Here is a 22,537-nt window from a genome sequence, read left to right as displayed (position 1 = left end):
AAAACACATTTTCTTAGGACAGCCTCTTCCCGGAGTAGTTAATTAATGCATTTCTGACTTGCTTATCTAATTGCTGCATAATTTGTTCAGCTTGGCCCAATGTCTCAGTCCATCAACTCATTCAATTAGCAAGTATCAGTCTGTGCAATAAAAACAATCCCATGTGGGAAAGGGAGAAATTCACCTGAAGCAACCAGGAGAATTTGCCCTTCAGAATGGGACAGAGTAGTAGTACAATAATATCCCAGGAATACCCCAGTTATTCTACACATTCTGCAAAGGTCTTCACCTAAGCTAAAGCTCTATGGAGACCACAGCCAAGATCATCTGTCAGCCTTCAAGATGGGTGACAAAGTTTTCCTGTCCACCAAATACTCAAAAGTCGAAAAACTTGGTCCTAAATATGTAGGCCCTTTCACGATTGAACGGATCGTGAATTCTGTGACAGTCCAATTGACATTACCAAAAACTCTTCGATGAATTCATCCGATTTTCCATGTTAGTTTGTTGAAACCTGAACACACTTCTGGTCTGAGACCAACCCAGACTGATCCTCCTATACCATTGCTGATTGAAGGTGAACAACATTCTGAAGTTAAAGAAATTTTGGACTCTCGAAAATGGAGGGTCGCCTCCAATACCTTGTAGCTTGGAAACATTTCCTTCCTCCCAAGCTGAGTGGGTAAATGAGAAGGATGTTAGAGCCCCTAAGCTGATCAAAGACTTTGTATCCTGATACACAAAGTATCCTGATAAACCCTAGAAATGTATTTGATTGTTAATCAGTATCTTTTATGTTTTTCTTCCTCTCTTGCAGGACTAATGTCCTTTTTCTAGAGGGCCGAATGTCAGCCTTCAAGATCTTCTACTACTGCTTTGCATCTTTTGGCTGCCATAAGTAACGGGGAGGAAGGGGATATTGTCTGGGAAGAGAGCTGGAGGTGTTACATTCTTGTGTTGTGTAAATGAGGAGTGGGGGAGTATAAATTCCTGCTTTTAGGTTTCTATTACTCGCTTAGCTTTCCTTTCTCTGCGCAGCTGCAAACCTTTATCAAAATATGCCAAGGTCAACGGACAGAGGCCTCATCACCACCTGGAGATGTCCACATGATCATATTCAGAACTTTTAATTGGAAGAATCTTTTGAACTATGGGGGTGGGAACAACTTCATCACTTTGTATGTGTGATCTGCGTGCCTAAATTCTCAGATTCAGAATCCTATGGATGCTACCACTTCATTTTTCAGTAAAAGAATTCTTTTCTCTAATTTATGGAGTCTAAGTGTTTCTTTCTTGGATTTTGAATGGAGCATCGACTGACATCATCTTTGGTACAATGATGCTCTTCTGACAAAATGGTATATCATACCATACATACATAGTGGCATGGCTATATACTATACCATACATACTGGTATGGCCAGTCTAGAGAAAAGAAGGACTAGGAGTGACATGATAGTGGTATTCCAGTATTTGAGGGGCTGCCACAAAGAAGAAGGGATCAAACTATTCTCCACAGCACCAGAGGGCAGGACAAGAAACAATGGATGGAAACTAATCAAAGAGAGAAGCAACCTGGAATTATGGAGAAACATCCTAACAGTGAGGACAATCAACCAGTGGGACAGCCTTCAGAAGTTGTAGGTGCTTCATCACTGGAGGTTTTGAAGAAGAGACTGGACAACCATTTGTCTGGAATGGGAAATTGAGCAGGGGGCTGGAATGGGAGACCTCCACAGTCCCTTCCTGCTCTATTGTGGTTGATTGATTGATCGATCGATCGATCGACCGATTGAATAAACAGGACAGATTGTCTCAAACAGGGATTCCTGAAAGGACCTTTCAAGTTTATGACCTTCAGAATGGAAGATTAGCAGACAAAGAGTTGTCTCCACCAACATTTCCTCTAAGCTAGTGTTTCTCATCCTTGGCCACTTTAAGGGGGTGTATTTCAACTTCCCCATGGCTGGCTGGGGAATTCTGGGAGTTGAAGTCCACCTGTCAAGGTTGAGAAACACTTCACTAAACAGCAGAATTTCTGGCTTGGGCACCAGAAGGGAGGCTGCTCTCCAAGGTACTGAAAACGATTCCGAGTCTAAAGAGAGGGCAGTCCATGCTCTGCCTTCAGCCTTTGAGTGGCTGGAGCCCCCTGCCTCCAACTTCCTGAGGGCAAAACTACAACATTCAGTTGCAAAAATGGCATGTTATGGATTGTGTGGCTTCTATTTTTATTTCCCCCAAAATAAAACTAGATTCAACCTAGAAATTTCCTGACAGTGATAACAGTCAACCAATGGAACAGAGGTTGTCTTTGGAAGTTGTGCTTTATCCTTGGAAGCTTTCAAGAAGAGACTGGGTGGCCATCTGCCAGAAATGGTGAAGGTTCTCCTGCTTAGGCAGGAAGGGGTGGGGTTGGACTAGATGATCTACAAGCTCCCTTCCAACTCTGCTATTCTGACCAAGTGAAAAATGATCATGAGCCACTTTTTTCAGTACCATTGTAATTTTGAACAGTCACTAAACAAATGGTAAGTTGAGAACTACCTGTACATGGTAACTATACAACAAAATCCCATTGCGTCTTCCACCTCCAAACCTACAGATTTTACTTGAAATTCGAAGGCAGATGAGCCAGTTGCTGTGAGCATCCTCAAAAGAGTTGCTCTTGGCAGCCCCTGGGCTACAGGAGGAGGGACCCCCATCCCAAAGGCCAGATACCTTATTTGTGCAGCCTTAAGATAGCTGCTAAGCTGTGCATCATGTTCCCAGCAGTCTGAACGGAGCCTGAAGGAAGCAGCCCTAAACTTCACTGTCGTGTGCTGCCATCTGTGGCCCGAAATAGTCATTGCTGCATGAAGCAAAACATTCTTAATCTCCAATTCAAGGTCACCTCTAATTAAGTGTCACTTGGGACTAATTAAGTGGATAATCAAGGATGATATACTCTTTAACACAATTACTTACTATTTTTAGTCCCTCCAAGATAGCTTAAAAGTAGCAAAAGGAGAAATCTTTTGGCCCTCTCTAAGGGCAGATGGAGAAATGTATTTGATAAATAGAAACGATGTGTGGAATCAGGGGGGAGGGGCGGTGGTTTGGGGTCCCCCCCCCCAGAAAGGTAGGCAGTGCAGGCTCTGCTTACCCACAACTCCTCCCACCGCTTCTGAGCAACCCAGAGGGAGGATTGTTCAAGGCATTCAGGGTCACGTTTATAAAATAGGCGGCTGTAGAAATGGGAGGGAGGAGGGAGGGAGGGAGGGAATAGTACCCCAGTATCACAGGAATACTGTACATTAGAACTGTGATGGCATAAGATCACCGAAGATTGAGCCTGATGGCTATAGTTGGGATGGAGAGGCTTACTCTTTTTTTCAGATAGATAGGAGAGAGAGAGAGAGAGAGAGAGAGATAGATAGATAGATAGATAGATAGATAGATAGATAGATAGATAGATAGATAGATAGATAGATAGATGATAGATATGATAGATGATATATAGATATGATAGAGATAGATAGAGAGATGATAGATAGATAGATAGATAGATAGATAGATAGATAGATAGATAGATAGATTGAAAGAGAGAGAGAGAGAGATGATAGATAGATATGATAGAGAGATAGATATGATAGAGAGATATAGATAGATAGATATGATAGAGATAGATAGATAGATAGATAGATAGATAGATAGATAGATAGATAGATAGAGGTGATAGATAGAAATGATAGATAGATATGATAAATAGATAGATGGATATAGATAGATAGAGATGATAGATAGAGATAGATAGATAGATAGATAGATAGATAGATAGATAGATAGATAGATAGATAGATAGATATGATAGATAGACAGACAGACAGACAGACAGACAGACAGACAGACAGATAGATAGATAATATGGTACAAAGTCTAAATGTATAGATGTATATATCCATACATACATATACATACATATATACCCTGTTTCTCCAACAATACGGCCTCCCCAATAGGAAGTCCCAGCATGTTTTATAGGCATGAAATGAAATTAAGCCCTTCCCCATATTAAGGCCTATATCAAAACATGCAGTGGGGGCTTGCCGTTAGAAGTACTTTGTTGCATACTCGGATATGGTGCTGCCTGCATTGACCCGACACGAAGTGCACCACAACATCACACCCGCCCGAAGATGCAAGGGGGGATTAAGTCACCCCAAAAGACGACAGCCATTTTGGGGCTCAAAAAAAAAGACCGCCTTATTATATAGAAACATGGTACATATACATATATATATATATATATACATATATATATATATATATATATATATATATATATATATGGTATTCAGCTTTGTTCGGTATTTTCCCACATCATTATAGTTGTGCTTTTAAAGTTGTAGTGACGTTTCGGCAGAATCTCATCTGCCATCATCAGGATTCTGTATTGTGTTCATCTGTGAGTCAGACTTTCACAGCCGTTTCTGTTTTAAATTTGGTGCTAGCCATCTGCTGTGCCAGAATGGTTTTTTCTTCATCCTGATTGGTTGGGAGTTTTTAGTTTTTTTTTTAATCTTTTTTTTTATTTATTTATCTGTGTTTATTGGTCTTGGAGTTTGCTGTGTTCTGCTTGATTGGTGTTTCTAATATCTTCTGTCTGTTTTGTGGCTTTTTTTTGTCTTGATTGGCTGGCAACATTGTGTTTCCTGTATTGGAGGCTTTTAGTGCGGCTTGGCTCTGAATAAACGGATAGCTATCATTTATTAGGAAGCTAGGTTTCATCTGGGTGCCTGGTTGGGGTGTGTTTGAGCTGGAGGTATCAAGGGGAGTCTGTTTGTGCCCAGGTGTTTGCTTGGCTTGTGGTGTGGAGATTTTTTTGTTCGAGAGTGCAGGCTTCCAGATAATTGACAGTCTGGTGGAGTCATCTCTTCTATTCATGCTTTCAGGTCTTTTTTCAATCTCTATGGCTTCTTTGATAATTCTGTAGCTGGGGTTTTCTACAGTGGCTAGGGTTTTGGTGCCATTGAAGTCGATGCTATGACCTGTGGCTTTCATGTGTTGGACTAGTGAGGAAGTGTGTTCCAGCTTTTTTACTGCATTTTTGTGTTCAACTAGGCGGGTACTTATTCTTCTCTTGGTCTGTCCAATGTATGTGGCAGGGCATGATGCACAGGGGACTTCATATATGCCTTGGTTTTCCAGGTCAATTTTATCTTTGGGGTTTCTTAGGGTGGCTGCCTCCAATACAAGAAATAATTAAAAAGGAACATAGCACATTATTGTCCTGCTTCCTGTTCAGTGCTGAAGCTTTCCCTTGGTTCCCTTGCACATTTACTTCCATCAAAAGCCACAAAACAGACAGAAGATATTAGAAACACCAATCAAGCAGAACACAGCAAACTCCAAGACCAATAAACACAGATAAATAAGTAAAAAAATTTAATTATTATAAATGTGCTATAAAAATTTAAGTGAAGAGGAATATGAAAGAAACATGAAAAAATTATGGAAATATTATAAGTGTTCCTAGAAGTATGATACCCTATTGAAAAGAAATGTTAAAGATGTCAAAGATTATAACTAACATTAATGATAGAGCTGAATTGGAACAGAATAAGAATTTTATTTATTATTGTTATATATATATTTTCTCTTTAAGAACTTAGTGTGTATTTTAAGAATGTACCAAGCAGAATTTAACTGGAAGTTATGTGTTATATTGAATGTTATAATTGTAAAGGCATAAATTGAAGTTTAAATAAAAGTTGAATGGATAAAAATTAAAAGATACAAAGGTGTCATACTCCAATTAGTAACTACAGGGAAAAAATTTGTTTAATGAGAAAAGAAAATATGAAATTGAAACAGGACAGACAAAAGTATGAATATAATGACTAGAAAGATATTGAAACTTATATATATATATATATTATATTATATTATATTATATTATATTATATTATATTATATTATATTATATTATATTATATTATATTATATTATATTATATTATATTATATTATATATATATATAATTGAATTGAGGAAGGAATGGGATAATTAAAAGTAAGATTGAGAGAACTAAGGGAAGGGAAAAATTATTGAGAAAATGTTAAAATAGTAATAAGATATGGAATAGAACACCAAGATGAATATGAAATTGAATTTGTGTCTGTATGGAGAAGTGATAACCTGGGACTATGCTATTCTCAAAAAAAGAAATTTTATTTGTATTATGTTTTGTGAAAACCCAAATAAAAATTTTATTAAAAAAAAAAAAAGAATGTGCTATGTTTCTGGAGTTGTTTGACATGTGTGTGGATAAATGCATAAGAAATATTTGTGCAGATGTCAGAAGCCTGTTTGTTGGGGGTGTAAATGTATGTGGGTTGAGTTCGGTTTTTGAAGATGTCAAGTTGTAGGCTGAGAATCCAACTGATTTGCGGCAAATGTCAAATAGATTCTTTGAGGCAATGATAATTACGAGTCAAAGAATGAATTGATCAAAGGCCAAGGAAGTTGGCAGAGAAAACGGCAGCGGATGGCTGCAAGTTAAATGTAAATGGCCCACCTGGTAAAGCAAGTAACGAATTTGCCTGCATTGATTGAATGTTTACTAAAGATGAAGAAACAGATGAAGAAAGTTTACAATGTTTACAGAAAAAGAGTTGAAGGAGGGTTGGATATATCAGGAGAAATATGAAAATGTGTCATATGCAGTGAAAATGGATTGCTTGGCAAGAGAAGATGGGAGAGGTTCAAGAATTTGTGGACAGTAAATGAAGGTGAATTGAAACAGTGATTGAAATGAGTGGCCTTAACTCAGAATGGGCTACTATGGCCCCTTCATTACCGTGAACTTCAACTCCCAGCATTCCTAAGTCAACAAAGCTGGTTCAGGAATTCTGGGAGTTGAAGTCCACTGGTGGTAAATGGGCCATATTTGCACACCTTAAAGGAAAGAAGTTCACGGAAGAGGCTGATCATTGATAATATGGAGAGAATAAATGTGGGGTGGATGGAATGGCAACACAAATCTAAGAGGGAAGAGAGAAAGGACTGTAAGGAAGGGCCACACCTGGACAGATGCAACTGGATCCAACTGATGTCTTTCCAGGACAGAAAGACGTGGAAAAAAGTGGAAGGGCTGTGGTGAACAAGAAAATTGTCACCCATCTCATTTCTCTAATTTGATTTAATTTAATTGTCCATGGCCACAAAATGTATTTAAAGGGGGGGTCCAAGGTGAAGAAAAGATTGAGAATCACTGCTCTAGACACAACCAGTCTGAGGGACACAATAAACACACACACACACACACACACACACACACATACACACACACACACACACGGAGCAATGAAAAGGTAAAACCCTCCCATCTCCCTGGATTTGTGGGCCAACTGAAGGAAGGGGGCATTCAGGACAATGGTGCCCAGCTGCAGGCACCAGAGATAAGAAGTGAAAAATCCTTGAAAAAACACAGCATGTAAGGTTTTTAACAATTCTATTGAGAAAATATCCACAAGACATTAAAAGAACCTCAGCACAAATTCTCTCTGGGACCCAGTTGCAGGTGCCACTAACCACCCACAGGGTGTCTGAAATGGTCTATGACAATTCACCACCGTCAACTCACAGCAGGACAAAAATTAGCAATCGCCATAGCACGTTATCTGTCAACCCTTTTCTCTCTGGATGGACCTGTGCAGCCGTCACCCAGGAGCACGAAATCCCTTGCAGCAGGAAGGGATCCGGTCTTCTTCCCCTAAGCCAGACTTACCGAAAACCGTCAAGACCTCGTTCTCAATGTCCGCCTTGATATGTATCCGGCCTCGGCGCTCAGTGTGGTCTGTCCCACAGAGGCTTGGCACATTCATCACGCAGCGCTTGTGCACGTTCATCATGCAGGCTGGGGCAGAGAGAGAAATGGTGTCAGCCAAGGGGGGGCTGCTGGGGGTCCGCAGGGGTTCAGGAGAGCCCCTAGCTAAGATTCTGTGCAGTTTGGAGAACCTCCGACTCCCAGTCCAGGCTGCCCCCCCAACCCCCTCCCTCCCCGGAGTCCCCATGTGGCCCGTTTTAGATCCCAGGTAAGTGCACAGCATGCGCTGAGGCTCAGGGAAGGCAAAAAACAGGAAGTTCTGGAAAACCAGAAATGGGCCTCCTTCTGGCTTCCATAGAGCCTCCGGAGCCTGGGGGGGCGTTTTCACCCTCCCAGAGGCTCGAGAAAAGCCTCAGGAGTCCGGGGAGGACAAAAACACCCTCCCATCACCACCGTGGTGCAGGAGGTAGACTGGGCAACACCCACCATGGCCACACCCACCCAGCAATCGGGCAGAGAATCCGTTGCCAAACTTTTTGAAGGCCACCCCTGGTGTCAGTCCCAAACGGAAGGCCAGCGAGGGCGTCTCAGTGGGCCTCCATGTGTGGGGCTGCCCTGAGAGACCCTCTGCTCCTTCCTGAAGACAAGGCCGGTGGGGGGAGGCTTGAGGGCACCCCTCCCATCTCTGGAGGGCTGGGCCAGGGAAGCAGGTGTGGCTTTAGCTGCCGTCATGCCCAAGGCCAGGAGAGGAACCAACAGGGCGGAAATTGGCCAATTCAAAATGAGGAAGATTTTCTGACTCTCCAGGGCTACCAAGCAATGTAAAAGCCTCCTGGAGTCACTGGGGCTCCATCCACTAGAGACAAGAGTGGGTAGCCAAACATCTGGGATGATCTGAGGATTCCTGCCCTGGACAGACCAGGGGCTCAACTAGGTTTTCTGTAAGACATACAACTTATCTAGGATTCTGCCATGCTATTTTGGCATCCTGGGAAAATGCTCTTTAAATCTGGAGCCCCTCAGAGGGCTAATAGGGACTTCTTTTCATTGCATTTCCTTCTGTCTGTCTTTCCAAATGTTTCCTTCCCAAGAAGAAATACTTTTGAGGGGAGGGGGTTGAAGGAGGCCATGTCCTCCCACATTGTACCTTGTCAGACTAATATTTAAGAGCATCACCACAAAACAACTCCTGTTAACTGGGGTTCTGTGTTGTGATTCCTCAGCAGCCTGTGCAGATGGCAGCAGAATTGGACAGTGGAGAAGAACAGGAACCAGTCTGGGAGTCTGGGGAGGACTCGGACGAGGCTCCTGCATTCGATGCAGGGATGGGGCCAGGACCATCTGGGAGTGCTGCCTCCAGAGCCTGGCAGCAGCGAGGCAGAGAAACAAAGGGAGCCTGTTCCCAGTGCACGTATGCACAGAGCTGCTAGAAGGCGAGAGCAGCTAAGACAAAAGGGGTGACTCAGGAGTAAGGCTGGGAGGTGATTGCCCCTCCCATAAGGTATAAAGGAAGTGCAAGGGTAGAGACACCTTTGCAGGAAGCAAAGTTGTTCGTTCTGTTCAGATTAAACCCTGAAGCTCTGTGTGGACTTTGTACTTCGGTTAGTTTTTTTCCCCAGTTAATGGCACTTTAATTGTTGGCAGCCATTCAAAGGAGAGAAAGGTGGGTGCTTATCTCGAGGGACTGTTTGGGACTCATTACCAGCTGGGAATGAACAATATAATTGTTCCCAGCATTGAAATAAAACAAGAGTTGTTTGCACTAAGCGTCTGCTTAATTATGGTCTCAGGAAGCCTTGGTGAGAGCATTCTCCCTGCGAAGCCCCTGGGATTTCCTAAACACCTGGGACATGCCAGGGGTGCAGCCTTTCTCTCCGCCCCCCCGCCTGTTCCCAGGTTTCTGAATGCCTCTCTCTGGGACCTTCGGCTCCAATGGGAACACGAAGATTCCTGGAAAACAAGCTTTAAGGAAGCTGTGATAGGAATCCTTCAAGGTGTATTTTTCTGAATTCCCTCACCTGCCATGTGAGCACAGGCAAAGATGTGCCCTATTTAGGAGGCCGACGGCCCTTCTGGTGCATCCTTCTTGCTTAGGATCCACATACCAGAGGGAAACTCTTTATCCCTTCCTTGGTCTCTGGCATCTCAGTGCACTAAGGTAGGTGGCTGCAATTCATAAGGTGGGCACTAGGGGGCTCCCTAAGCTCATATTTTGTGACTGCTAGCCCATCTTTTCGGCAATTGGGAGTTTTCAACTTAGAATCAGAGAATCCTAGAAGGGACCTTGGAGGTCTTCTAGTCCAACCTCTGCCCAAGGCAGGAGTCTTTGTACCATCCCGGACAAATGGCTGCTCAATCTTTTCTTGAAGACCTCCAGCGATGGAGCACCCACCACTTGGGAAGCAGGCCATTCCAGGGGTTAATTGTTCTCACGGGCATGGCATTTCTCCTCAGTTGCAGGATTGGGTGTCTGTTTGATGGTCTTCCACCCATTACTTCTCCTCCTGCTCTTAGGTGCTATGGGGGATACCCGTCTTCTGTATGGCAGCTCTTCAAATGTTGGAAGACTTATGCCACCCCTGGTACTTCTCTTTTTAAGCTTAGACATACCCAGTTCTCACAACGGTTCTTCATATGTTTTAGCCTCCAGCCCCCTAATCATCTCTGTTGCTCTTCTCTGCACTCTTTCCAGAGCCTCGGCATCCTTTCTGTACAATGGTGACCGGAACTGGTACAGTCTCACCAGTACAATATAAAGTGGTACTAACACCTCACCTGATCTGGGTACTATCCCGCTGATGGTACAGTCTAGGACTGCATTGGCTTTTTGGCAGCTGCAGCACACGGCTGGCTCATCCCACAGTGATTGTCTACTAACACGCCTAGATCAGAGGTGGGATTCAGCAGGTTCTGACCAGTTCTGGAGAACCGGTGGCGGAAATGTTGAGTAGTTCGGAGAACTGGCCAATCCCACCTCTGACTGGAGAATTTACAGTCTCCAAGCCACGCCCACAGAACCCGTAGTAAAAAAAATGGAATCCCACACTGTCCTAGATCTCTCTCACAGGCCTACTACTGAGCCAGGGTGCCACCTATTCCGTACCTGTGCATTTGGTTTTTCTTGCCTAAGTGGAAAACCTTACTTTTCTCACCACTAAACTGCCTTTTTGCATGGATAGGGCCCCCTATTCCAGTCTGACAAGATCCTTCTAAATCTTTTAAACTGCTGGCTATTCCCCCCTAGCTTGGTGTTACCTGAATCTGATGAGTTCCTCTTCTATCCTCTCATCTAAAGAAATTATGAGAAACTCAACAGGTAAACATGACTACCTGCTGCCCAGTACTCTTCAAGAGGGCTGCTCCAGCTTAGTCAGTGACCGGAGTCCCGGTAAGACAGTCTGTGGCTCTATGGGGAGGGAGATGCTTTGCCATCCCCCAGAAGCCTGATGCGCCTTTGCTCCACACATTCAGTGCAGGAAGGAGAAGGCTGACACACACCAGCCCCATACCTGCACAAAGGAATAGCAGGGGGTTGTGAACCCAAGGGTGCTTTTTCCAAAAAGCAACTGACTTTCTTGGGCTTTTTTTCTTGGAAAACATTTCACTTCTCATCCAAGGAGCTTCTTCAGAGAACGGAAGAAACTTCTTGGATGCAGAAGCAAAACATCTCAGAGGGAACAAAAAAAAAACACCAAGGAAAAGTGGGGGAAACCCAGTGGGCCTGGATGACTGAGACTCTCCACAGACATGGGATTGGGAAAGGACCGGTGGGGGCCTGCTACCGGTTCCCCCGGATCAGTAGTAAAAAAAAAGGCCTCCCTCCAATCGATCGGCTGCCAGGAGAAAGAAGAGGGAAGCGCAGGAGTGGCCCCCCCACCCAGCCTTGCACTTTTCTCTTCTTGATCCCCTCAGCTAATTGGCACCACAGGCCTCAGCTGGGGTGCGGAAAGCTGTGCCTACTTGTTAGGTGCGCACGGCGTGCGATCACCAAAGTGGTAGTGGAACACTGCTGGAAAGAACCCCCTCACACAGATGTTGCCGTGCACACGGACTCCTCACCAGCAACCGGTAGAGAGAGACAAGGCTGGCGGGGGCTTCCTTGCATTCACCCCTCCCCAGACCTGTTTCCCCTGAGGCAGCTCGGTTCTCTGCTCATTGATCCTTTTCTCAGGATGCAGTCAGAGCTGCAGCTGGCCAGGTCCACAGCTCCCCCACGCAAGGACCCCCTCTCTTCCCTCTCTCCCACCTGCTCTGACAGGCTCCCAAGGACAGGTGAATGGAGCCGGGGTTTCCCTGGGACCGGAGCTCGCTGGCTGGGACTTACTGTCGCATTTCATCCCCTGGTGGATAAGTCCGTACAACAAAGAGCCGCAGTGATCGCAGAAGGTTGGGCTGGAATAGGTGTGGATTTTGAACTTGTGTTTGCTCCGAGGGTCCTGGAGGGAGAGAGAACAGTCAGGTGAGGTGAAGTCCCCCTCAGCAGATTCTGCCAGCTCTACAAGTAACTGCCTGCTAGCATGCAACATTACTATCACGATTGCTATTTGTGCTGGAAACCACGGCTGCGCTTTTTCAATCGCTCTCATTCGATTGGGTACAAAATAGATGGTTTTTCATTTACTTTTCCTGAAGAAGGAGGCCTGGTCAGTGACCTTTGCGTGGGTGCCATCTCCTCTTGCCGGGCTTCAGTCCAGAATGGCTGGAATCTCCCTGACTGGCCCCAGAAGGAAAAGCACCCCTTGCCCTAGGAACTGTGGCCAGCAAAGGAGGCCACAGGGGAGGGGGACTGAAAAGGCACCCCCATAAAGCCATTCCAGTGTTATCGGTGACTGAGCCCCAAAACATGGTTTGACATACATTGGAAAGCATCTTTAAAATGTGGAGGAAACTCTTTTTGCCATGGAAAAAATGCTGGGGGAATAATGAAAGTCCTGATCTTCACAATTATCTACCTTGCATTTTCAATGTTCAAGGTGACCTAGAGGTGGAGCTCTCCCCTCAACCATCACCAGGCTGTGAGTTCAATTCTAGGTATTTCTCTCTCTAGAGAATAGAATAGAACTGAGAATAGAACTGAGAATAGAACTCCGCATTGATGACAGGAAGGGCGTCCGGCCATTGAACACTCAACTCCATTCAGTTGCCTAGACTCCAGCCCACAATGGATTATGGGGGTCATTAAAAGGAGATGATGATTTTCATCATTCCAGGCACTTTCTCTGCAAGTGGCAGAGATTCTTCCCAGGAGCCTGATACAACCTCACAGTAAAGCTGCTCTCTAAAAAGAAAAAAACTCCAGGGACGGAGGGGTGAAACCAACCCCTCCCCTGCCCCCCCACTCAGCCTTCACTCAAGACTTCTGTCAGGAAGCAGCAACCGCACCCAGCTTGTGACCAGTTAGTGGGACTCCACGCCTGTTTTCACATGAGCTACCTGGGAGACCCCCTTCTGTAAAGGGGAGCAAAGACACTGCTGCACCCCAGAACTTCAACACCGTCCAGATTTCATTCCTCTAAAAAGCAAAATACCAGTGGAAAAATCATTTAGTGCCTATTTACAACACTTAAGTCAAGTTTCTTTATTTCAGTTATTGACCAGCTTTTAACCTTGAAGAATCTAAATTTTCTACCAGGCAGATTGTCTATTGGGGAGGTGAAAGGCAAAAATCTCACACCCATCACTTCACTGAGCACTTCCTTAACGCAGACAGTGATGTGGGCTGAGGTCCTCTGACCCAACAGGCACCAGACTATCCATCTTTCCCCAATCGGCTGCCTTCCAAATGCTTTGGACTACAATTCCCATCTCCCATGTTTTAGTCCAATATCTGGCGCACATGAGCCCAGAAAGACATCCTGCTCATTTCTTCTTACAGTCCGATTTTATATGACCTGATAAAAAGGCACAAGAGAGAAGCAACAAGAGGAAAGGGAGGCAGCCAAGGTGGGGCCACCTCAATGCCTTCTGAGAAGTGAATGGTCAGTGTAGGTGATGGTTAGCAAAGGTATCTTCAGGACAAGGTCCATCAAGGTTTCTCTCTAGTTCAGAGGTCCCCAAACTTGGCAACTTTAAGACTTGTGGACTTCAACTGGCTGAGGAATTCTGGGAGTTGAAGTCCACAAGTCTTAAAGTTGCCAAGTTTGAGGACCCCGGCTGTAGTTCCTACCAAATGGATTGTGCCAGCACCCTGCTTGAGCCCACAGCAGAAACTCCACTGCAAGAGAGTGGATAGCCATGTCTCCGGAATGGTCTAGGGCAGGGCTGAAAGTGCGGGTGTGCTGCAGGATGAAAGTGTGTGTGTGTACACACGAGAGCATGCATGCATGCCTGCACCCATAATGCAATGCACGCATGACCCCTCGTGTTCCCACGCCCCCCTGCACATGCGCACACATCTCTCGCACGCGCTCCACCCCCCACGCACGCATGGCAGATACCCGAAAATCAGCTGGCTGGCGGGAGGGTGTGCGTGCATGCACAGTGGAACTGAGCTGAGGCGACAGCTCTCTTGCCCACAGAGATGGCTCTGCATGCCGCTTCCGGAACCCGTGCCATAGGTTCACCATCATGGGTCTGGGGTCTCCTGCTTGAGTAGGGGATTGGGTTAGAAGACCTCCAAGATCCCTGTAAGATCCTGCCTCGATAGTCTTCCCAGGAAGCAGAACTCTTGAAACAAAAGCCATTTCAAAAGGAAGCTTTTACTGGGGGATTGTGATAGCAAGAGATGGAGGCAGGAACTAAGTTTTCCCGCTCAAAGTGTTAGATTAAACCTTTGCAGACAGAGCCCCTCCCAAAGTCCGATTCATCATCCAGCCAATTGGGAGGTGCAAAGATGTTATGGGAAACTCAGGCTGAGAAGGGGATAAACTCCGGTCTCCAAGGCAACGCTGCTGCTCTCCTCCAGAGACGAGATAAAGCAGCTGGCTCAAGGCACATTCCTTTCCCTCTCCCAAGATTTTAATCCCAAAAATTAAAGCAAAGCAAAGCAAGAAATAGAAACAGAAACCCCATACAGCAGAGGTCTCCAAACTTGACAACTTTAAGACTTGTGGACTTCAACTCCCAGAATTCTGGGAGTTGAAGTCCACAAGTCTTAAAGTTGCCAAATTTGGGGACCTCTGCCATACAGAGACCACCACCCCCAAGCCTCCCCCTCCCACCAGAAAGACAGCATCCCTATAGGAATCTATGGGGCCTGACAATCCCTTCCCTTCGGTTATTCTATCATTCTGCTTGTTTAAGGAAGATGTTCCTTCACAGGGATACAACCTATCTGTGAGGTGGATTCATGGAAAGGGACGGGCTGATTGAGCAAAGCAGCCCGAGAGCAGGCGGAGGCCAACATCAGAGGCTTTGGACTAGGACGTCTGTCTGTCTGTCCCAACCAGCCAGCCAACAGCTTCTCTGTTCTGGGAACCTAAGGAGGCCGGTATGAAGGAGAGTGGAGTGGAATCCTTCACCTGCTAAGACAGGCTCAGCAACCTTAAACACTCAAAGAGCCATTGGAACCCATTTCCCACAGAAAACACCGGGAGCCACAAAAACCTTCCCATGCCCGACTATTTCCTGAGCGGCCACAAGACTAGCATATATAGTTGAATTAAATGTTCTGTTTTCTTCTGAAACTTTTCTTTTCTTGAATTTACCCATGGTTGGCCTACTGGGAGTAATTTGACTCAATAAACCACGTGCCGGCATGTGTCATGCATATTGGTGGTTGTGACACATATTTTGAGCAACAGGGAGCCACAGCAGAGGGATGAAAGAGCCACATGCGGCTCCAGAGCCACGGGTTGCTGATCCCTGTGCTAGGATGTTCCTTGTAGAGCCGAAGGTCCAGAAAGGAGGCTGGAAGTTGCATGTCTACAACACTCCCACTCCTGAAGGGGCTACATAGATTATCCCCCCTCCCCCAATTCAAGGCTTCTTTTGTGGGGAAAATTCTGCCTCACCTGGTTCTTGCAACGCAAAGCGGAAGGGAGGGCAGAAACCTACCTGCTACCATGTGGCAAAACAGGCCGCAGCTCAGTGGTGCGTTTCAAATATTTTTACCACTGGTTCGGTGGGCGTGGCTTGGTGGGCATGCTATGCATGTGCGCACACACTTTGCGCACACGCATGCGCCAAATGTGCACTTTGCGCAGACACAGAGGCTTTCTGACTCACCTCCTGCAAGCCTGCACTCTCCCTGTCGCTTCAGCAGCTGCTGCATGGCCCTCTTCCGTGCTGTGCAAAGCAGCTGCGCTTCAAATTCAGAGCATAAAGGTGAGTATGGTAGCTCAGGTGGGCGGGTGGGCCCAATAGCAGAGGGGTGGAAAGAACCAGTTTGGTCTCCGCTGCTCATCGGCACTACTGGCTCGGCAGAAGTGGGCCAAACCGGTAGAATGCCACCACTGCCACAGCTCTAAGGCTTTATGAGAAAATGAGATTCTGAAGTGGGATTAGCTTGAAGACTAAGAGGCAACTGAAGTGATGGGATCGAATCCCAGGGCTTTCTTGTCAACGAGTCTGGGCCGACATAAATCAGGGTAGCAAGCCCTCCAACCTTGGAGAGACGGAGCTCTAATGGAATTTCACCTTCTCAAAGTGCGGAGTGGCGATTCTTTGGGCAACGGATTTGGCAAAGTTAATTGCTTCAAACTCTACAGAGCCTTCAGTCTAAACAGCAACCTTGCCTCCAATTCATTAATGTTCCAGATGCTCTTTTTAATGGCTGGGCTGACAACTGAGTAATGAGAAGCCAGGAAAAAAAAGTGGGGGTTAACAACAATTAACCTCTTCTCAGAAACCATCAAACACTCTAAATCACTAATTAAGCTACAGTATTTGGAGAAACATTTCTGCTTCCAAGGAAGATGACAGTTTTTAAGAGGCTAAGCAACACGGGGCACTTCAGTGGAGGATCAAGGATTAAGTTTACGATGGGCTCCTTCACCCTTCTTGACCTCTGGGCTTCTTGTAAAAAAAGGTGAGCCAGGTGGATTTAGTCTTGATCTAGGAGGCATTTCAGATGAAGTCTGAGTAAGACCACACTTGGCTGCATGATCACCATATTATAGAAAAGATGTTGAGTCTCTGGAAAGATTGCAGAAAAATGCAACAAGGATGATTAGGAGGCTGGAGGCTAAAACATACGAAGAACGGTTGCTTGCAGGAATTGGGTATGGCTAGTCTAGTGAAAAGAAGGACTGGAGTGACATGATAATGTCCAGTATGTCCAAGTGTTCCAATATTTAAGGGGCCAAACTATTTTCCAAAGCACCAAAAGGCAGGACAAGAAATAATGGATGGAAACTAACCAAGGAGAGAAGAATGCACTCGAGAGCTAAGGAGAAATTTCCTAATGGTTTTTATTTGAAAGCGTTTTGCTTCTCATCCAAGAAGCTCCTTCAGCTCTGACTGGATAGTGGGGAATAGAAGGACTTGTAAAAATATATATTTAAGGAGTATCAATTCTTCCATTCTCCACCATCCAGTCAGGGGTGAAGAAGTTTCTTGAATGAGAAGCAAAACGTCTTCAAAGAAAAACCAGAAAGTCCAGTTGCCTCCTGAAAAAGCACCTTTGGGATTTCCTAACAGTGAGAACAATTAACCAATGGGACACCTTCAGAAGCTGTGGGTGCTCCATCACTGGAGGCTTTTAAGAAGAGACTGGACAGCCACTCGTCTGAAATGGTATAGAATTTCCTGGTTGAGCAGGGGGTTGGACTAGAAGACCTCCAAGGTCCCTTCCAACTCTGTTATTCTGTTAAATATAGTCCAGCAAATGGATAGCAATCAGCAACACCACCTGATCAAGGGGCCAAGGTTGAGCCTCCAGTTCCCAATAGCAAAACGAGAGCTGATTCCGTAGTCTGGGCTGTATAAAAAAGCCAATTATCTAGGTCAGTGGTTCCCAACCTTTTTTTTGTCCCGCACCCCTAAAGAAATTTCACTCGAACCTCGCACCCCCTTGAAATTTATATTTTGCTCAAGGATAAATTATGCGAATTCTGAATAATATTTTATCAAAAAAAGATTGTTACTTTATTCTTTAATATAATTACCCGGACTTTTCTCGCACCCCCTGGAATATCGTCTCGCACCCCAGGTTGGGAATCCCTGATCTAGATGAACAGCTACCTCCACTGTACCGGAGGAAGGGCTTGTAGCGTAGTTTGTGACATAGGTCTCTGTCTTTAAGACTGCCTGCCCCCTGAGCCCTGTTGATAACAGAGTGCGAGACTGTGGTTTGGAAAAAAAACAAACTAGGGATATTTTAAAGCATGTTGCAATATAGTGTAGTCATTCACTGTCCTTCAAAGCAAAGATTCCCTGAGGCAGTTTACAACTATAAGTTTGGGAATGACAGCCATAGTAATAAAAAAGGACAATAAATAAGTCAGAAAGGCACAAAATACCCAGGTCCCTTTTGAACCTCCTGTCCTTAGTGCTGGAAAAAATGCAGAGAGTGGTTGCTTGGCCAGTCCAGCCATACGTGGGGGGCTCCAGGGACTGCAGGAACACAGTCTTTCTTGGCTTCCAATGGGTTGCTTTGTTCTGGGGTGGTGGGAGATGAATCAGAGACAAATAAGTTGCTCTCAGCAGCAGAAATGACCTCAGGGTTTCCTTGTCCATTTGGCAAAGATAGAGCCACAAGTTGCTGAGTCCCAGCAGAAATGAAAGAAGGGTTGGCTTGTATCTTACAACAAGGGAAGACCAATACGTGCCAATGTGCATTGCCCTAATAGGTAACCTCAACCCACCCATGGAAACCATGTGCATATTAAGATAATCTGTTGCATTCATTCGTTACGTTTGTAGAATTGTAGGGTGTGATTGGTCATTGGAAATCTTCTATCATGGCTTCTGGAGAAGGCAAAGTGAACTGAAGATATCTCCACAAAAGTAGACTTATGAATATTACTCAGTGAGTGGACCCATTTATTGGAAACTCTCCAGATATGGAGAGGCCAGGAGATTGCCTACATGTGCTCCAGATGTTTGGTCCTCACAAGGAGACCACAAGACAACAGTTTTCCACACCTTGAGCGCCAGATGACGATAATGGGTCAGCTATCTTGCTCACAACGATGGGAGAGATGTTTAAAGGACACCAAGTTTGCACTTTCTAATCATTTTTGGAAATGGCGTAAAAAGCATCTCAAAGCTATTAGAGGCCTTCAGAACGACAGAATAATTGGGTGAGTTTTATCTTCAACTCTGAACAAAAGACAAGTTAATTATAAGCTTAAATAATTTGTAATAAATAGAAAATATTAAGATTTTGATGTACAAAAGTTATAAACAGATTAAGGATCCAGATAAATTTGGAATATTGACGTCTACCATAAGATTTTGTAATTAATTATTTTAAAAAATGCCTTGCCAAGGGAAACAAACTTATTTTGGTTATTCTGATTATTGCAAGTCAAAACAAAGATAATTTACTTTATGATGTTAGAAACTGAGCACTAAAGGGAAGTAAAAATTCTAAATGGAAGGGAAAAAAATAAACAACAAGCCTATTCTTAATGTCAGTTAATACTGGAGCTTACAGAACCTTATAATATCCAAAACATTAAAGAAGATTGTTGAAGAATGGAATCAGAAAGCAGTAACTACAATATCAACATTGTCAGTGATGACGTCTGCTTCTATGGATAGACTGTGACCAAAGATGTTAATGAACCTTGACAGTCGTGGAACAAATTTTTCTGGTAAGACAGAGAAAGTACGAAAAGAGAGGCCACTGCTAATGACAGGCCAAGAGAATGATTTGAAAAGGATGTTGTACAGGTAGTTGTTGACTTACGAGCACAATTAAGCCCAAAATTTCTGTTGCTGAGGGAGGCATTTGTTAAGTGAGTTTTGCTCCATTTTACAACCAGTGGTGGGATTCAAATAATTTAATAAACAGTTTCCGTCCTAATGATTTCTTCCAACAACCAGTTCACCAAACTGGTCAGAAAGTTAACAAACTGGTGTGAACTGGCTGAATCCCACCACTGTTTACGACTCTTCTTACTTCCGTTGTTAAGAGAATCAATACAGTTATTACATTAGTAACATGGTTGTTGAGTGAATTTGGCTGCCCCATTGGCTTTGCTTGTCAGAAGGTTGCAAAAAGAGATTAGATGGCCCTGGGAGGCTGCAACCATCATAAATATGAGTTGGTTGTCAAGTGTCTGAATTTTGATCCCATGACTATGCTCTAGAAAAAGTGCAGAGAAGAGCAACCAGGATGATTAGGGGACTGGAGGCTAAAACATATGAAGAACAGTTGCAGGAACTGGGCCTGGCTAGTCGAGGGAAGAGAAGGACCAGGGGAGACAGGAGAGCAGTCTTCCAATATTTGAGGGGCTGCCACAGAGAGGAGGAAGGAGTCAAGCTATTTTCTAAAGCACCTGTGAATATTATCAAAGAACTGGGGCGAGGAAAGGGGTAAAAGGAATGCGGAGGCCGCAGACTTCAATCATGAGAATTCAGGCCCCACCAAAGACACTTTCTGCAGGTGTCATCCCAGACACAAACTATTCACAAAACAAAAGAACGATTCATAATTGGACAATGTGACCTGTCCAGTGGGAAGAAGGGAGAACTCTGTTCTTTATGCAATATTGTGCGGAAAAAGTTAGAGCAGGTTTTGCTTTAATCAGTGCCGGAATGATGTACTCAATAAAGCTTTGCTTCTAGGATTTCAAAGTTCCTGAAAGTGTCTACGTTTGTTGGGTTTGTTGGTCGGACTGTTTAACAGGAGTTCCTTTAACAGTTCCATGTAGGACTCAGCCTTCAGCCCCTTGCTCTATATGACTTTCTTTTTTTTTTTACACAGAATTATTATTAAAGATTTTTACATGAGGGAATACATAAAGGAAAGTTAAGAAAAAGAAAAAAAGATAAAAGGTGTGAGAGACAATACAGATAAAGAAAGGAGAAGTGTATTAAAGAAGCGACTTCTGATCTTCTTTATGGCAGCTACTTATTATCCTCCCTCCCCCTTTAAGATGACATTACGTGGTTATATTCTTCCTATATTCAACCCTTTTTAATCAGCAAATCCAGAAATCAACTCCCCCCCCCATTTCCCCATTTTTAGCAAAAAGACCTTAAAAGATTTCCAACCTTTAAAAAATGCTTATTCTTTTTATCCCTGAGCAAACAGCTCAGTTATGCCATTTTTGCAAATGCTGACACCTTCATAATCCACTCCTCCGTCATGGGTTTTCAATTATTTCTCTTATTATGTAGATATATTCATCATGCTGCAATTACCATATACAAAAATCAACCTTTGTGCGATTTTTAAATTGGTTTTCCATAAGTCCCAATAAAAAAAAGTTCCGATTTCATCTGAATATTTATCTTTAAAATGCTTTGTTAACATCTTACGATTAGTATCCAATTTTTGTTTCCTTTTTCACAAGTTCATTAAGTCCCATTACATTTTTCATATTTCCAATACTGGCTAAACTTAGTTATACTAAACTTTATACATCCTAGATGATTTATTTTTACTGTTCTAGCTATATTAAATCTTCCTCTTAATTGTGCATATGAAAGCCATTGAAAACCGAATCCCTCTGCAGGAAATTGTTTTCTTGATTTCTCCATGTTTCATCCTGTATTATTATGTACTAATAAACCTTGACATGTTAATCTTTTTTTGTTTTTCCTGCTGTTTTTTTTTCTATAAAAAGCTTTTTTCCTGAAAACCAATAAAGGATTTTTGGACACAGCTGGAGTTTATTCCACATTCTTAATAAGGTACTTCTAACTTTATAAAATCTAACATTAACTTTAACTTTATCGAACCATAAAAAGCTGTGTTAACAAAACCACAGTCTTTCTAATTCCAACTTTATCTTCTTTCTCAACAACATCCACTCTTTCATCCAAATTAAGGACGAAAAATATGAAATAATATAGAATTCATATTTGTAACAATGCCAGGGCATTTTACTTTTTTTCTATCTGAAACACAGTTTTAGCAATCAATTCTTTTTAATAATCCATCTCATACTTTTTGTTAACCTTTATTTTGTCATCATTAATTTTAAATCCATCTCATTTTTATATAAGCATGGTGGCTCAGTGGATAAGACGCTGATCTTGTTGGCTGGAAACCCAGCAGCCCACATTCGAGACCTGAGCTCCATATGATGGGGTGAGCTTGCCCCAGCTTCTGCCCACCCAGCAGCTTGAATACAAATGTGAGTAGATTAATAGGTACCACTTTGGTGGAAAGATAACAGTGCTCTGTGACACCATGCTGGCTGTCAGGATTCCGGCAGTTGCCCTCATTAAATTATGAGCCTCAAGCCAAGCTTCAAAAACTTCAAAGGATTTATTAGGAGCTAACATGTCGGCATGACCTGTATGAAGCCAATTCTGAGACATGTAATTCACTGTCACCCTTGACCCTGGTTTTCCCCCACTCCTCTGGGTGTATCATAATTCATATTCTCCAACAAACACATTCATAACCAAGAGTCATCAATCATGTTCTCCAATTAGAGATTTGCCGGGCAGAAATTCCAGTAGCTTAGTTATAATCTTCACAAGATAAGAATGGAATGCACTTTCGGTTCCAAACTGCTGCACTCCTCCTTCAAATTTGTCTCCCGCTCCCCTTCTGTTCATGGCAACTCTAAAACAGGCATAGAAATGTTTTATGAGTTGACACTGGCCACATGACCTCAGAAATGCCTTCTGACAGCACTGGCTCAATGGCCTTGAAACAGAGATGAG

At 43.8% G+C, this 22,537-nt stretch overlaps 1 protein-coding gene across 2 annotated transcripts in view; it reads right to left on the bottom strand.

Moving 5' to 3' along the window:
* Positions 1-22,537, bottom strand: part of PRKCB (protein kinase C beta) — a 228,574-nt gene that overhangs the window by 106,851 nt on the left and 99,186 nt on the right. For both annotated transcript variants that reach the window (XM_087973105.1, XM_087973104.1), the window contains exons 4-5: positions 12,132-12,243; positions 7,769-7,897 (exon numbers count right to left, since the gene is read on the bottom strand). In XM_087973105.1, the coding sequence (XP_087829231.1) occupies positions 7,769-7,897; positions 12,132-12,243 (241 nt within the window). The remainder of the gene's footprint in view (positions 1-7,768; positions 7,898-12,131; positions 12,244-22,537) is intronic.

This window comes from Notechis scutatus, chromosome 12, assembly GCF_049901735.1.
Source record: "Notechis scutatus isolate UNSWTSFEM ecotype Mainland chromosome 12, rNotScu1.2, whole genome shotgun sequence".
Taxonomy (NCBI): Eukaryota; Metazoa; Chordata; class Lepidosauria; order Squamata; family Elapidae; genus Notechis; species Notechis scutatus.
This window is presented reverse-complemented; position numbering and strand designations above follow the sequence as displayed.